This window comes from Emydura macquarii, unplaced genomic scaffold (genome assembly GCF_026122565.2).
Source record: "Emydura macquarii macquarii isolate MOO-44397 ecotype Brisbane River unplaced genomic scaffold, CSIRO-AGI_Emac_v2 contig_67, whole genome shotgun sequence".
Taxonomy (NCBI): Eukaryota; Metazoa; Chordata; order Testudines; family Chelidae; genus Emydura; species Emydura macquarii.
The window spans coordinates 10016892-10035158 of NW_027130204.1; the positions used below are offsets into that span (position 1 = coordinate 10016892).

The 18267-nt window shown below is 40.2% G+C and overlaps 1 protein-coding gene across 2 annotated transcripts in view; it reads right to left on the reverse strand.

The window, feature by feature from the left end:
• The window catches only part of KCNMA1 (potassium calcium-activated channel subfamily M alpha 1), a 708266-nt gene that overhangs the window by 63826 nt on the left and 626173 nt on the right, over positions 1-18267 (reverse strand). For both annotated transcript variants that reach the window (XM_067539508.1, XM_067539518.1), the window contains exons 19-20: positions 16828-16921; positions 3151-3274 (exon numbers count right to left, since the gene is read on the reverse strand). In XM_067539508.1, coding sequence (XP_067395609.1) covers positions 3151-3274; positions 16828-16921 — 218 coding nt within the window. The remainder of the gene's footprint in view (positions 1-3150; positions 3275-16827; positions 16922-18267) is intronic.

Below are 18267 nucleotides of genomic sequence, written 5' to 3' on the forward strand. Positions count from 1 at the left end.
GTTTTTCTTGGGATGCCAGTAGTGGTTCTAAAAGTTACTGTAGCAAAATGGGAATGTCAAAACCCAGACTGCTTTTCCAGTTCACTGCCATTTAATAGCAGCGATGATGGGTCTGAACAAATGGAATTTCCAGCCTCTTGCATGTCCCTTTACCCAGCGATGTAAAGGGGCTTTAATGAAAATGAGACTCAGGCCCCAAATGTTTTGAGCTGTTCTTGTAGATTTATAGATTTTTTTTAATGTAAATTTTTTAAGACTATAGTTCAGGATTTGAGATGGTGACTGAGCTGTGCTTGGTGCAGCTCAAGGGAGGTCTCAAAGATGCCCTCCTCTCCTGGGACTAGCTGCCACCAGCCTCCTCCCAAGTGTGAAGAGGAGCAGCCTCTGTGCTGTTTTAGTTTAAACTGGATACCAAAAGCCCCAAAGGCTCCTGCTGGAAGTCAGAAATAGCCATGGTGCAAGAACTTGACTAATGGTGACTTTTCATTAACAAAAGCAACTGAGGGGATGGAAGGAAGAATCTGAGGGAGCACATCTAAATGGTGTTCAGAATTATCTGCTTATCTCAATGACAGAGGTTAAATTTGTTTTCTAATTCCAATCAGTCTTGTAGGCAGCTCTCACACTGAGTAAAGTCATTAGCTGATGATGACTTTCATACCTGGATCCATTCTTGATGCTGTTGCATTCCACTAATGGATATTATCTTATGTGCATCAAAATCATGATGCCAATGAGGTGGATATTCAACAAACTTGGCTACAAGCTGTTAGGAACTGATGAATAAACATGGAGGATAGTCCCATCAATATTTATTAGCAAGATGATCAGTGATGCAATCTCATGCTCTAGGTGTCCCTATACCTCTTACTGTTAGAAGCTGGGACTGGATGACAGGGGATAAACTGATCACTTGATAAACTGTCCTGTTCTGTTCATTTCCTCTGAAGCCCCTGGCACTGTCCACTGTCAGAAGACAGGATGGACTAGATAGGCCATGATTCTGACTCAGTATGGCCTTTCTTATGTTCAAAGTAGAAGCCAGCAAACAAAGTAAATTTTTGTTTTTGTTAATCCACAGTGAAATGTTTTCACTAAGCTGCAGATCCCTGCTTCTTCTTCTTTACATACACTGAATGGAACACAAGTGTGGAATATGCAGCAGAGGTAGTCACAGTGGAGCAATTTGGCCAAAAGGTTTCTTGCCAGTTAAGTTGCAGTGGTGCAACTCCATTAATTTTCACTTAACTGAGAGCAGGATGGAGTGTTCACATTAAAAACATTTAAGGACTCGATCCTGCAAGAAGCTGAGCTCTTTGACTTTGATACTGCAAAGCATTTAAGAACACGCTTAACTTGAAGCATATGAAGAGTCCCATGCATGTGCTTAAGTGCTTTGCTGGATCAGGACCTTACAAGATTGAAGCCAAACTATGGTTCTTGTCTGAAAAGTACGTATGTAAAAATGGCACCTTCCCATTTGACAAACCTGCTCCCGATGTAGGTTCAGAGTCACGTCTGCTTACTTGAGTGACAGGCTGCCTTATACTGCTGTCAGCCCTGCACAGCCAACACAGCTCTGGGGCCAAGAAGTGAATTCTTCTCTGGTTCAGGCATCAACCCATTGTTTAAACAACTTCCAATTATAGGACAATCTAAGCAACCCCATCATCTTCGAATTATGCCCTCATTTGCACTCATGCAGTAAGGTTGCACTGATACACATAATTTGTGGACAGTGTACAGGTGTATGTGGGGCAGCCTTTCGCCTGCAGGATCTTTGTCACTGATGATGATGATGCATGAAACAAGAAAGAACTCAGGCAAACTTGCAGATCCCAAGTTGAGTTTATAGAGCAGGCAGTTAAGGGGAAAAAACCCACATATATTTACTTGCAAACTGAGAAAAATGTATATGGAATCAAGAAGAGATAATAAATGAGGAAAACTCACAATGCCATTTTTACAGAAACACTTTTCACAGTAGAAGAACATATTAAGGTCACCTCTGACTGATCTGTTAAAAATATTTAAAATATTACAGTTGATCTCTGTCTCCCTCTCTTATAATGTAATGTATAGTGATCCCTCTCTATTATTAAGTAATGTACAGTAAGGTTGCCCCTGGTGACCTACTGAACACCCTGGAATGAATATTAATTTGAACTGTTCAGACTAAACTCTGGCTAACAATTTAGTCACTGGAATTGACTAGTTTATTGATTGTTTAAATGCCAATATTGCAGTTCCAACAATGTCACGGTTATTATAGCAACCCCCGAGGAGCACGGGAAACCACCTTTTATGCCCTGATCGTTAGAATAAGCCAGGGCTGTCACCATTATTGGTTACACCATGCAATAGCACAGGGAAAGCGAAGACAGCGATCTCAAGAAAAGCTTTATAAACTGCGACAAAGTGAAGATCCACCAGGGAGCTCATTTCAAATATCATCAGTTTTGTGTTGAGATCTGGAGTTAGTTACTTGTTACTCTTAGGTATGAGTACATGAACACAAACAGCACAAACTTCCACTGAATGTAACAGATTGTGATAGGCCTTCTAATTATTTTTAATTTCTTGAGTCAGTTTGATGGCTCTCCCATTTTAACAAATGAAATGAACACAGACTAGGCCCAGTACACTATGTTAGATGGATAGAATAGCAATACCAAGCTTCTTTGAGTATCTTAACATGTTGGAAACCAAGAGATAAACTTAAAAAGGAGGAAATTCACATTGACTAAGAAGTAATAATGCATTATCCCCTTGTTTCAAAGAGATGAATAGTACACGGTGAATGGTGTATGTAAATCTTATTTACATAATCATGGCTCTGATCCTACAATGATCTGAAGCACATGTGTTATTTTAAGCTTCTGAGTAGTCCCATTGACCCATATGAAAATGCAGTCTCAGGATTTGGGGCCAGTTTTCAGTGATGAATGTAGGGTTATAGGCTTGTATACCTATAAGTGTTTGCCAGAATGATGGCTCAAAATCCATCCATATTGAGTGTCTGATTTAAAAACAGTGGTTTTAAAGATGATCTAGATAACTAGGTTAACCCATTGAACATGTCATAGTCCTATTGTTTACATGGCCTCTCTTTGGATAGAACTTTGTTAGACATTCTTTTAAGGCACCCACCAAAATGACCTTTTCAATGTCCTTGGCTGGACACCAATGAAACATCCCCGTTGAGTCATATTTTTTCACACTGGCATCCATGTTGTCAATCTGCTCATTGCCGGGAATTAACAAGGGGTCATGCCTGGGGAAACAAACAAGTCACAGATAATGTAAGTGGAAAACGTTATGAATTATGGATGGGAAAATATCCCAAGAGCTGTATCCAAACAAAATGAAATTTATTTACATTTAAACAGATGTTTTCAACACACCTGCCTTAAAAAAAAAAGCTAATAAAAGAAGAAAAACAGGTTTTAAATTTTGGGTTGGGATCTAGAAAATTTCAATAAGCTTTCCAACTGATCTTAAACTCTCTTTCTGTCACATTCATGTCCATAAATATTCTTTCTTCCTGCTCCCATCTCTCCAAAAAATAAATATCAAAAGAGTTGCTATTAGCATCTGCAATGAAGTAGAAGGGATCGGAACAGAGCCCCATGCTGACTGACTGGCAGAAGTATAGAAAGCCAATTACTTGCTTTTACCACATACAACTTCTGACGTGATGCTCTTCACAGTAAAAGCTTTAACAGGCTGCACTTTAAATATTTTAGCAATTTGCCCAATCATATTTTGCTTTCCCAAACTGAAGCCCTTTAAAGATTCAGCAGTATGTCATTTTAGAGTAGACTGACTAACAAATGCCCACATCTGGAATACATGATTTTAATACTAAACAACAGTGTCCATTTTTTGTGACAACTGTATCTGTGGTAACTTTCTAAGTGTTTCTGCAGCAGGATTTTAAAACACAGGGCTTCTCAAAGGAGACGTAAATAAGAGACATTTTAATCAACTGCCCTCCAACAAATAGAGCTGTACATGTATTTGCACACATACGTGCACACACAATTCATTAATTTATTTGCTGAAAAACAATTATTGAGGTAAGTGAGCTAGCAGGGACACTGCAAGATGCTCAATAAGAGAAGTGTTAGTCATATCATAATGTGGCCCCATTAGAATCAGTACAGCCACTACAAGATGAAGGGGGAACTGACCATAAGAACGAACAGGGGACAGAGTTTTGTCCGCCAAAACCTACTTGTTCCCCACAACTTTTTTGCACAGAACTTTCTGTCATGAGGCTCCAGGAATGAGTTTCCATGTCACATGAAAAATATGAAAAAAATATGCAAAAAAGACATCTACTCAAAGGCCAAATATTCAAATGCAGTTGTTCAAGCTGTGCATGTGGGGAAAAAGTCCCTGCATATTTGTTGCATGCACAAAGCCTGCACTGATATGCCAAGGAAATGAGCTAATTGTGCTCAGAAGTATTGTTCAGTGCACATGACTGCATGTTTTGTGAAGGACTTGGGTGTACACATATTATTATTATTTGGCAGATTCGACATAGGACCCCACATTTGTAAATTTTGCCCTGCTTTTAATTTCTTGAAACCAACAGAATACAGTAAGGCTCCACCTCTAGAATAGTCCATCTAGGCAAAATTCTGTCTATGTATATGCACAGGTCAACTCCCTTTGAACTGGACAAGAAGCACAATGTGATACCATGCTAAACATGTTCACAAATAGGTGCCTGAAGGTCGCTTCTACAAAACTTGGCAGCGATCAATCCTACGTAACAGGGATACATTGGGTTTACAGTGCCCGAGCATGTTCCCACTAAAGCCAATGGCAATATTACTATTCACTTCACGGGCACAAGCCCACAGAGGGAGTGAGTGGGACTGGAGAATCTGCTCATTTGGTTACCCATGTAAACCAAAGCACTTTCATGCTCGCCCTCAAGGATGCCCAAAGAGAGAAGCAGGTCACCACTGGGCAAAAACGTGTGTAGTTAGTGAACTTCCCCTGAAAAACCACTAATCACTTTCATGGTTTTGTACTGTCACTCAGCACCGTAGTCTCAGAGTAGTGCCTTTCATGTTAATTAGATTAGCTCCAGGGACGTCCCTACTGGTCTTCACGGAGACTGGCTCTGCTCCCTTCCAGGTTATAAAAAACTCTGCTTAGGTTAGGGTCTCATTTTTGGCATGGGACAGAGAGAAGGAATGTGGGGCTAGAAAGGGATGGTTAATGGTGTGAGTGCCATTTTTGTTATGGTGTAAAAGCTGTATCATGTAAGAATGCTGAGCAAAATTTCCTCAAGCTGGCCAGACTTTGGATTCATCTAATCTCTTTCAGAAGTTTGTACCACAGTTAAATCCCCTAACCGGGTGCTTTGTCCCCAGCCATCTTGTGCCTCATATGGCTTCGTAATCTGCACATTGTCCCAGAGGAGCACAAACAGTCCTGAGATTTTTAAAATGGAAATACTAAATATATTGATAGCACAGGTCTTGTGTAATTGGTAAGAGGGTGGAGTGAGGTGAATACCAGCCCAGGGATCACCCTCCTTGGCAGTGTTTGGTTTTTTTTTTTTTAAACACCTGCTATTTAGTTCCACTGTGTCCTTTGCAAAGGCAAATGATTGGGTCTTCAAAAGTATTTTTATGAATCCCAGTGATAAGTCATCTCTATTGCAGATGGTTTAGCAGTATCCGTAGTGGGAGAGACTTTATCATAGGTTAGGAAATCTCCCAAGCCTTTCTTCACATTGATTGTGAAATTTTAACAAGTAATTCCCCGTGAGCCCTTCTTACCACGTCACTGACATGAAAGAAGTCACTAATCAAATCTAATTTTTTTTCCTTTAATGTGATTTCTTTCAAACAATTAGGTGCATTAAGGATGTGATTTATAAATTTCCCTTCCCACTCACTAAGAAACAATAGTAAAAGGGTTGCTAAATGACTTGATTTTATTTTTCAATTAATTTTTCTTGTCTGCTCTCAGGTCTGGGGACCACTCAAAATCCATAAGAGTGTCCCTGACTCATTTGCACCAATGCCCAAAGTCAGACAAAATCCTTTAGTAAAACCAGGTGACGTCAGTATAAAAGTTTGGTCTGTTGGTTTAAGAGCCTTGATTCAGTAAAGCACTTAAGCAGGTGCTTAAGTGCTTTGCTGAAATAGGGCCTCGCCTTATACAAGAGAGCATTCCTATAAGTTTGTGATAGAAACTTCTAACTAGAGCTTAATGAATTACTCATAGTAAACTATTTATGTGAGGAATTTAACCCCTTTTTCGCTTTGCGAACTATCTGCTAACAGACTTGGAATTTTATGGATTTATGGTTTTCTTTGTTATTCGTAATTGTTTGACTAAAACTTTATGTAAATATATTTCAGCCATTAGGCTGTCTTTTGCTATTTGTGGTATGTAACTGGGCAATTAAGGTTTGTGGTTTTGTTTTGGTTCTTTGATTGGATATTATAGTATTATTTATTGTTTGTATTACTGTAGCACCCAGGGACCACAGCCATGTTGCAGAACCCCTTATTTGTAATCAGATACAGCCCCCTCCCCCAAGTGAGGAGCTGCTTTTAATATTCAAATTGATCTAAAACCCACGTGCATAGTGAGATTGTCTTGAAAACCAGTAATCCACAACAGGGGCAAGAAGAACGGCCATTGAGATGAATAGGTCAGTTCACATCTCTCAGAGTGATTGTGTCAGGCTGAATTAATCTCCATGGGGTGTTCCGATTCATCTGAGAATAACCCGTGGAGATGAATGTATCACTTAATTCCTTTGCAAAACTCTTATGATGTGCAGAGTGCATTCCCGTACCATAGCCCCTGATATGGAGCATGAGAGTCTCCCCTTTGCTGCCTTCAGCTGGTAGACATGCTCCTTAAAAGCCCATCAGTTACCAACTGCCTACTTCTCTAGGTCTCCTCTAGCCCTGTTGGGGGCCTGGAGGAGCCAGGAAGAAGGCAAAGCTAGTAGAATGGCAGTGAGGTGTTCCCAGGAAGCCTCCTTGTGCCCTGCAGACATGTCCCTAATCATATTCCCTTCACTACAACCACCTCCTCAAAAAACAAGGGAAATTCAAACCCCAAAACTCGGTTACTGCAGAGCAGGGGTGTGCGCAGGAATAAAAATATGACCCGTTTTGGAGAGGCATGTTCTGTGCCCCCGCCACAGCCCGGGGCCAGAGGAGCTCGCTCTTCCTGCCAAGGCCCCAGGGCCGGAGAAGTTCTGTGCCCCAGCCAATTACTGGGGGGAGGCATGGCCCTGTTTGACCCCTTTGTGCACAGCCCTCCTGCAGAGCTGAGGTTGACCACCATTTCCTGCTTCCAGAACATCAAATGCACCTAAACTCAAACCTCTTAAAACCAGGAAATATAGAGTTAAAGTAGGTACCAGCATCACCCTGCAATCTTAACGCTCCTCTCTTTGAGTGATACCTCAACCCACCCCTGACAGACATTGTAGCATTCTATCCTCCCAGATGAAATGGGGCATCGGAGGGCTACAGCATGTGGGTACAGTAGGAGAAATTGTCAGATTGTGTCCTAAGGCAAAAATTGTATTTGGAGCATGTTCAGTGATCTGACTATACCTGGCCTGTATTCAACCAGCTTATCTACTCTGTACAAACGAACCCAAAGCTGCTAGATATTATTACCAAATGTATCTGAGATTAGAGAGAGGCTTTCTGTAAAAATTAGGAGAGTCTGTTCTTCTTAGCTACTAAGTCAAATATTGACTGTTCCTGAAGACTTCCATCCCATAATCCTTAAACATGACCTTGTCAAGGTAAGCTTGAGTCACACTGGAAGGTTGGTGTGGAGAACTTTGCATTAGTGCTGTGGCTATGGTGCTGTCCAATTCTATGAAGGTAGCAGCTTAAGGCACTAAAAAATTCTCATTAAATGGGGGAAAAAATCGTCTATCAATTTAAGATCTATAGGGTCTGCTTTCATCTTGGTGTCTAAAGGATTTGGCCTTTTAATGTCTAGCAATGACCAAAGATATTTGGTCAGTCCTGAAATGAGAGTACAGGCACCTACTGTACACGTGATAGAAAAGCAACCAAGTTAAGTTGCTCACATCTAAATTTTCCAGTTTATAAATAGCTTTTCTAGTTCTTCTGACAAAAATTACGTGTGCATGACTTAAAATGAAGAAGAAAATACAATCTTTTCAAGGTTTTGCGAAGCATATAATGCCACTTATCATCAATTAAACTTGGGAACGACACTAAATGCCATGCTACAGCAGAAAATCCAAAAAGCCTGCCTTGAAGATAACAGCCTAAAGCAAAACCACAAACCCCTTTTCCAGGCAATGTGCTGCGAGGGAGCCAACATTTTATTTTAAAGAGCACTGCTTTCCTTGTAGACATTTACAACCACTTCAAATATTTTCAACTGGTGTTTTCAGCTTTGGAACTTCTGACAAATGTGGAAATGGAATAAAAATAATTTAAAAAAGGAAAAAGAAAGGCTGAAAATTGCTGTCTCTTTAATGAATATTAGCTTTTCCTCGGATTTTCTCACCTTCATGTCAAACCTCTTGCTACCTGTCATATGCTGCTGTATATCAGGGCATATGATCTCCTGGAACTGTGCTGGAGCTCTCCCAGCAGCCAAGCAGAGGGAGCAAGGGCAAGGTACAACCTATAGGGGCCATCACAGTGCTTGAGATTGAAGTTGTGCTATGTAAATCTTTACCTACCGATGAAGCAGTATGACAAGTGCCTTCGCTCCTTTTTATTGTCTCCTAGTGAACAATTCTACTCATACCGAATCAATGGGAAAACTGTTCCAGTAGACCTCTAAGCCTCACTAGGCATGCTGAAGTCTGGAAATACACCTTTCCCTGGATACTTAATGGCTGTATTTTGGTAAGAAGAAATGAATGGCAGTCCCACCCCCTACAGATCAAAGGGCTTGGAAGCCACCTTGTGCCCTTTGCTAGTGGTTTGGAGTTTTCATACATGAATATATATATATATTTTTTTTTTTTTTTAAAGGGGGAAGGGGAGGGTTTACAAAGAGTAAGATGCCAAGCAAAAATGCACTGCAAAATGTCTCATGCCTTTCAAATATATTTTACAACCGTTCTAACAAATTGTGGAAATGAACATGCTGTTAGTGTTAGATGTATGCAGCCAGTGCAGGTGCTAATAATTGAAAAAGCATTTAGAGCTTTTACACCCAGGTTGAATATTTCATGATGTGCTGCATGTTTCACTATTTACTCAGTGGGCCTCTGTCACTTCAATCTTCCCTGACTGCTTTGACTGGTGCTACAAAGCTCTTCCAAGATAGAGTGACGGCTTGTCACAGGCAAACTCCACTGACTACTGCAGCTCGCTGGGACTAGCTGTGAAGGTTGTCACGCCACTCTGGTGGAATTCAGCAAATGTCTTGTGACTAATACACCCAACTTTTGTCGGCTACCATTAGCCATTCTCCATGACCCTCTGCAGTCTGTGTGGATGGTATTAAGTTGTAACGAGAATTTGTTGCCTGTGTGTGTTAAACTAATGACACTCTCTAGCTGACCTTTACTTTCACAAGTTAATCAGCAATGAAATTTCTACAGATTCAGTGCACAGATGACAGAAGTTTTATAGAGGAAAAATGGCACAGTAACAGAAAGAAAACCTATATTTTCATTGAATTTCTTCGTAATGATTCTTTTTTGTCATACTCAAAATCATTGCTACTGGAGTCTATAGTCCCACTCTTCTTGCACTATCCTTCTGAAACTACTATGGCAAGAACTTAACTAATACAGCTGGTGGTAGCCCATTTCTTGTGGTTGCCATTGGACCAGTAGTGGATCATGTACTATGTGTTCTGGCTGAGATTTACCTCTAATAACAGGTAACAATTTCCTCCACCTCCATCTAAAATATTGTTGGTGCCTCCGTCTCCTAATGTCACAATATTCTACTCTAAGGAGCCTTTCCAAAGGGTTAATTTAGCATGACTACTAAAGAACCTGGTGTAAATGCAGAGTATCTTCTTTTAGAAATCTGCTAAGTAAACTTATTTTCCAGTTGGAACACCATGGTATGTCAAGAGCTGCTGAGAGTATGCACCTCAAATTCCCACACAGAAGAAGTTTTGAGACAGTCACTTGTTCTCTTTCTTGCATACAAGAATGGTGAGGGTGTGAGGGACAAAAAGTGTGTTCTTAGTTTTTAGCATTTCTCATTTGGATTCTATCAAACTGCACATCTAGGATTTAAGAAATTTTTTTTTTTTTTTTTTTTTTTTTTTTGGGGGGGGGGGGAGGAGGAGAGGAAAGTACCTGACAAAAACAATCTATTAAAAATAAACAAGCAGCTAAGAAGAAGCATAATATGAACTAGTCTTTTCCACCTGAATGAATTATACATTTCACACCTCAAGGTAAAAGTCACAACTTTTAGAGACTTCTTTTTCTCTAAACCATTGGTAAAAGAAAAAATTCTCTTCTGCTCACCTGGTATAAAGTTTTTACCCTTTTTCCTTCCCACATCTTTTGCCTTGACCTTAAGGTATTCAATTTTAGCCTGTACATTATAAAAAAGTTGCTTGTTTTCTCTGCTGGCACACTCTCCTAATTCTTCCTGAAAGCCTCTCTCTAATTCCAAATACATTTGTACAAGATTTCACAAAAATCAGAGTAAAATCTGACACTTTTCTTATTACCATGGTTTGTAAACATCATTAGGTAGCAACAACTGGAGGTCTAGAATAGACTATTCACTACCATTTAAACTACTGTGTCATCTAACTCTGCTAAGAGCAGGTCTAGACAACATGAAGGATTTAATGTGAATGGCCAGCCTAAAACCTACACTACTACTGTTGCTACCTCTTTTAACATAATGGATTCCTGGAGTTGATTTCATGGAGTTGATTTATGCTGTTAAACAACTGCTGTGTGCACCTCTGAGATGGAGGCACATTAAGTGCAGTGTGAAGTGATTCTTCTACATACAGTATATCACTTGCAAAGTTTATAAAGTGCTTTGGGATTCTTGAAAATGAAAGGCACTGTATAAATGTAAGCCATTATTATGGTGAACACAGAAAGCTTTCACCTCTGCAGACCTGGTATTCATATCTGACTGAAGCCACAAGGTAAAGTCCATCAGAGTAAACTCATGTCACTAGCTCTTAATTGACAGGTTTCTCCATAAAACCTCTCGGCTACTGTATTTGGTTCTGACACAAATAACTAAGCATCTCAGCTCATGGAGGGATAACACTGGAATGGCAGGGATAATGCAGGTCAACACTGAAGAGCACTGACAGAACAGAGTGTCCCCATGTGTATGAGTTTATATCTACACAAAAAGCTAGGAGTGTGATTCTCCTGCTCACACACCCGTACTCGTGCTAGGTCTTATTGAGCTAGTGCAAGTACAAATAGCACTATAGCCCTGGTAGCAGCAGCGGATGCACAGTTTAGCCATACTGAGAATATACTCACTGTGGGTATGTACTCAGCCTGGCCTCGCCCTGCTGCCGCTGCCACTACCCATGGTACTGTGGCTGCACTGCTATTTATATGTGTGCTAACTCAATCAGAGCTAGCACAGGTATGTGTATACAAGCAGGGGAATTACAGCCCTAGCTTGTTGTGTAGACATAATTGGGGGGAGGGAAAGAGGAGGTGCTCAGGGGATGGAGTACAGCCACTGCCCATACTACGCTTAGGATTAACATACCTCTCATCATTAAAATAGACTGTGGATGTTTTCCTATTTATTTGTATCAGATAAACGGTCTCATTAGATTTTCAGAAACCCTGAAGAAAAGTTGACTTTTTCCATGTCACTTTGCTGGACCTTGTCAGTCTCTGACCAAGTTTACTGTTTGGCTGGGTATTTTTCCAGGTCTTGAGTCAAGAAAAATCCTCAGGCTTATGAAATTCTCCTTGGCAATCAACTGAAAACTCAGCTTCCCAATGCCTCTGATTCTTATGTGATCAGGGACATTAATGATAATGACCCTTTGCTGAGTATGCTACTTGTCTAGAGGCTCATGTCAAGTACAACTCAGTTCAGAGTGGACAGGGACAAACTATTTGTTTGCTCTTCAGGCCCCTTGGGCCCTGTCACAGGCCATTTGTTCTTACATTAAGCAGTAGCTTGACTCAGCTGGGTTGACATTTTCTGCTACTCAGTGCATTCCACTCATGCAGCAGCAGTTACCAAACCATTAAGTGAGGATTTGGATCCTGTCAATAGTTTTTTTAAGTGGCTTGTTGGTTTAGGTCCAGGACTTTTCTAATTTTTTATTAGTCACCCTTGAATCCAGGAGGACTATTTTTCGACCTGCTTGGCTACCACATAGACTGGGTGAGACAACATGTAATCAGTGACATACAACAGAAAAAAGGAGACCAGGAGATGAGGAGCAAGTGAATTTATGTCTCTTAATGATCTAGAGGGACATCAAATGTTTCCACGTTTCCTTTCTACAAACGTCTTATGAAAAGGAAAACCTGATATGCCTTATGTGACTGTTACTCTGCTATATAGTGTTTCCTTCCTTTCCTTTTCCTCCCTATCATTCCCCTTTTCATTTGGTGAGGTGGACTCTCAGAATGTTTTATTGTGCCTAGGATAAGTCTCTATGAGAAAAGTTTACTCTCGTCCCTTTTAGAATTTGTTGTTGTGATGTTTTTGTTTGGCTTGGTTTTAAGTTGTCTTCTAACAAAATTTCTCTTGTGGATTTAAAGAACCAGATTCTCAGCTGTTGTAAAGTGGTGTAGCTTCACTAATATCAAGAAAACTATGCCAATTTACAGCAGCTTAGAATCTGGCCCAATACGTGTTTTTCATTGTATTATCTAAATATTTACCCAGTCTATTAGTATATATGACTAGTGTTATAATGTAGCTATTTCGTGCCTTATTCACCACCACATTCCTCCAGTTTTATATCAGTGTGACTCCTCTGATTTCACTGGATGTGCACGAGCCTAATACTGGAGTAATATGCAGTTACTAGAATCTCTCTATATACATCTCAAACATGTCTAGTGTCATCAGTACATTTGCACACTTCACAACTATTTACTTCTGCTAGTAATTTAGTTTGCTTCTTGCATTGTAAAAGTAGAGTTTTACAGCCTGTGTGTGCTGCAACGTATTAGGTAATTTGGATCTATATAGTGCTGGGTGAATCTTAAAAACATCTGAGCTTAGATTCGCTTCAAATTAAGAAATATTTGAACTGTTCGAACCTCTCTGCTCATGCACCTGCTGGCCGTGCCCAGGTCACATCTCCTTTTATCCTTTGTATTCCAGTGGAAAGTGCTATCATGGGTGTTTTGCTATGGCACACAGGGAAGCACAGAGACTTCTTCCTTGCATGAGCTTCCACTGGTTTGCCCTCTCTACAGCAGAAATGCAGTATAGCTGTTGAGTTTGGGACCCTATGTTACCTGTAAGGCTGATCAGGAAGTGACTCTATAGAACTATGATCAAATTCTCAGATGGAATCTTGTGCGTACCCTTCCCACTCCCCATGCTCACTCCTTCCACCCTTTCATCCCCTAGATCATCAGGACTGAATCTTAAGGAATAATCTGTTAACTGAAAAAGATCTGGTTTATACAAATAACTTGCTCATCTAAGCGGTGCCCGCTTTTGGCCTTCAGGACATGACTTCCCTGCTGTGGGTCCCTGAAAGTCTGGTGTCACTACTCACAGATCAACTGCCATGGTCTGGCTAAGGCACACTGGAATCCTACACCATCCGGGGTGTTAGAGTCCAAAACAAAAAGGAAAACAGAGAATTAAAAATCAGGGTCAGCTGGGGATTCGGCAGTCAGAGCATGCCCTTCTGTCCCGTGATTGTCCCCTCTTGTCAGTCTTCCTGGGCCTATCCACAAAATATCTCGTCTGGGTAGAAAGCCTCTTGATCGGAACCAGGCTTCCCTCACTGAGTAAGCAGTACAATTCTTCCTTCCTTTCTGGTCAGCCCTGGGCTGGGTCTCCTCCTTTTAACTTGCCTCTCCATGTGCGACACCAAGCTGCAGACTTAGCAGGGCAGGGGCCCACAGGCTCTCTTTAAACCCCTCATTACCAGTGAGAGTCCTATCTGCCCCATCACAGCGTTTTTCATCAAAACTTAGGAGAAAAATATTTTAAAACTAAGTATTAGCTATGGACATCACAGTGCTTTTACCTAAGAGGAAACATTATATACTTGTAGCTGATATTAACCAAGGAGTTGATGGGGGGAGGGAGTCAAGAAATTTCCATTTTGATCATTACATTATTAAAAAAACAGGTAATGGAGTCTAACTTGTTGTGCATAGAGGAGGATCTGATATTTATTTGGATTCATTCCATTTTCTCTGATTTAAGAGCTCTGAGCTACAATTCAGTTTGCCACTATGTTCCTAACAGATAAGGCAGAGAGGCTATGGGATATGGGAAAACATTGAGGGTGGGGGCATAGGGTGGATAAATAAATTTAGCAGCAAGACAGAGGAGAAAGAAAACAAAGTCTGGATTCAGAGGCTTGGCAAGTTCTCCACTCATTGCTCGACCTGTGTTTAGCAATTCTGATGTGCTACCGAGCAGACAGCTCAAGCTTGGGATGACTACTCTCCCTCAGTCCCTCTTCGGCAGGCAATGAAAGCAGGCTCCACTTTGAAAATTTTCCCCCATCATGCAAACTGACACAGGCATGCTTTTCAAAAACCCACAGCCAATCTGTTGATCATTACTTATTTACAAAGGCCTTCGGGCAGAAAGTCCTGTAAAAACCATACTTGATACGGTATACACTAGCTTTTTCTGCTTGTGGAAAAAAAGTACCCCTAAGGCTACCTCAAACCATCACTTTCTATTGCACATAAAATGCACCGTGTAACACTAAAGTATTTAATATATATGGTATAATATATCTACAGGAAAGGCATTTGTGTAGAAGTATGTTACCCTGTATTTGGTAATTTGATGTTTTGCTGAAGGCTATGACTTGAAAAAGCCTGCACCTAGTACAGAGGACCTGTCATCTCAGTACCCAAGAGCCAGTAGAATAAAGAAGTACCCTTAAGCAGCAAAACTTTGACACAGCTTTGAAGCATATGAAAACAGTATAACTCCCCAGAATTATTATTACTCAAGATCAAAGAAATGAGGCATACTTTACATAGCAAACAGGGACAGTGCACTCGGCTACAAACGTTTCAGCTCTCGTTTTGGTTTTTTTAAATTTACTTCCCCAAATTTAGGGTTTGAGTGGGGGGAAGCTCCCACATCTTACAAACTTTAAACAGATAAAACTATTAGTGCCAAATAAGAAGATTACCCAAGGTGAGTAAATTGAAAATGATGCTAGCATGACAACTGGCTTCAGAAAAATGAGAAGCTTGGCAGTATGCTCATTTTATTCTTCCTCAGAAACTGTAAACAAGCATGTAAATCAGTGTCACACAGGCAAGGCTGAGCTACCAGGAAGGCAGAGAACTTTTAACGATACATTTAACAGAAATAGATGGTCAATGGGGGGAAAAAAAAAAAAGACACAGCTGGGTGCATTTCCTTCAGTGAATCAATCTCACTTTTGGTCCTGCAGTCTAAACACAGATGAAGACGACTTAAAGAAGTTATGCCCTTGAATATGCCCTAGACTGCAGGAACGATAAACAGAAAAGGATGCTTATTGAATTGGCTAAGGAAATTCCCACTGCACTGACTGAAGTACAGAGGGGAAAATCATCTGGCTATATCCATAACCGTTAAAGGAACATGGTCGCTGCCAGTAAGCAGATAAAGATACTAAGTGATGTATGTATGTTACATATATACACAAAAGCATGCATGTGTCCCTGTCTCTCTACATGTATACAGGCATATACGCTAGAGATGGGTCTGAGCTGTGATGTTCAGATCTGGATCCAAACATGAACAGGAGTTCCAGGCTAGCCCCTTTCTAATTATACATACACATAAACAGAGTAGAACAAGCTGCTTGTAGAGAACTCAGATGCAATAAAACTCCATTTAGCATGCCTGATCCTGTGCCCATTGACAACAACAGAAAAAGGGTAAAGTAAAGTAGAAAGAAAGTGCCATATTGCTTCAAGGGAAATTGTCCTATGGAAAGAAATGACTTAAATATGGGAGTAAAATACTATATATCCAACAACAGCGGGGAAATTTCACTAACCACCAGAAGATGTTTTATCATCCACTTTCAGAGTATGTACTATTCTTTAAAAAAATTCCCTGTATTTCATAATTAATATTGCTTTTAGCCTGAGTAAAATTGCATTAGTTTTGAACTTGGCTTTGGCAAGAACATAGATTATTAGACTTTTTTTAATCAGTCAAAATCAATTAACAGAAATTTGATTTCAATCGACAGGATAAAAGGAAGGTAATATTCAGGTTCATTTTTGATTGTGATGATACATCTCACATATGGCCTTAAGTACAGAAAACAGTACTCTGAGGGATTCCAACAAAAAGAGAATTGCCTGAGGCAAACTAACCACATGAGTTCCTCTGATTGGTTAGTGCTATCATTAGTGCCACTGCTGTTTAAGAACTACACATGGACAGGACAGGGTGACAGCTAAGACTTTAAAGCCTATGTATTTTTCAAACAGCTTTTCAAACTGGTTTTCATGACAGAATTTTTTTCAGCTCTATCATTAACTGCTGACAAGCTGACAGAATAAATACTTCAGCCTTTCAGAAACCATCTAACAATCTTTTTCTTCACCCCCCTCCCCTTTTTTGAGGTGGGGGAGGTGGGGAGGAAGGAAGGAAAGAAGATAAAGATATGAGCTTCTTCCAGTCTTACCTCATCAGTTTGGGAGACGAGTTGGGTGAATTTCTCATGCCTCCATTTCGCTGCTTTTTTTTGGGTGACTGTGTCGACGGCTGTTCATCTTCAACTGGAAATAGAGGCAACTCATGAGATCAAGGACCACCCTAAGTGCTATACGAAATACAAGTGACATAGCAAAGACCACACACTCAACGTCCATTCACGCACTGATACTTCATTGCTAACTTTTTAGGCCCAACAGTTTAAAAAAAAATCAAACGTGTTAGTCAAAGAGATTGGTTTGGAGGAGGAGCTGGAGAAGGGAAGAAAACCAGGGTTTTGAACACGGAAGTTCAAATTGGTTTCATACTTTTAAAATAAACACACAAAAAAGAGGGGGGAACAGCATTTGTTATTCTCTAAGTTATTTTCAATTAATCTGTGCTACTGAAGAGTAGAATTAGTGCTCTGCTATATATACAGAAAGATAAAGTGCTATTTGAAATACCAACATAACAGCTGCCAGCCTGCTTTTGCTAATGAACCAGATATCAATTGGGTCTTGCGTCTTACATGCCAGACCACAGAGTCTTCATGAAGAGATGTAAAAGATTCAATGCCTTGATGTTTAATGTTTCAGTTAGTCAGGGTTGTGAACACTGCCTGCAATTGCGCACAGATCTCCAGCACAACTCAGACCTCATCACTCCATCCTTCTCACAAAGGGGAGCTGTTATAACAGGCGCGGGCAGGGTAAGGTTCAATGGAAGTGGGGGGACAGTGCCTGTATAACAGAGGATGTGTTATAGCAAAGGAGCTCTTAATGAGGATGTAAATGTAAAATCCAAATGTAAAATCACTTACTATTACTATAAACAGAACATCATTGGATAATCTATAACATAATACTATTTGCTTTAAACAAGCACAGGTTCCTAATAAGCTGTGTGTTAATATTAACCTTCATCATGACAGTTTAAAGGACAGCTACTGTACTTGATAATTAGCACACACATAAGTATTATGTTTGCTATCAAAGGGAATCATCTGTGAATGCTGGTTTCTCAAATTCAGACTAAGGCTGTAATATCAAGAAGGAAAAATAGTCTCTTTTCCATCCTATAGTTAACTGAAAAACAGACTAGAAGACAATGTAACTGAGACCTAAGTAGCTGTTACCTTAAAGATAAAGGGAAAGAGATTAGTAGTAGCAGCTACATTAAAGGAGCTTAATACACATTAGCAGTGCACAAGCAGCAGCTGGAAAAAAAAATTCTATTTGCAATGAACTATATAGGAAGAAAAAAAGCAAACCTGGACATATGTCACCTGATCTAGATTTATCTGAGAATGAATTAAGCAATATTCTTCTGCTACAACCATCTTCTGACACTATTTTCTTACAGCTCGCATTCTAGCTTGTCACGTCTGTCTGTTTTCCAGAGTATGTTACGGAACTTCATTTTGCCTTCA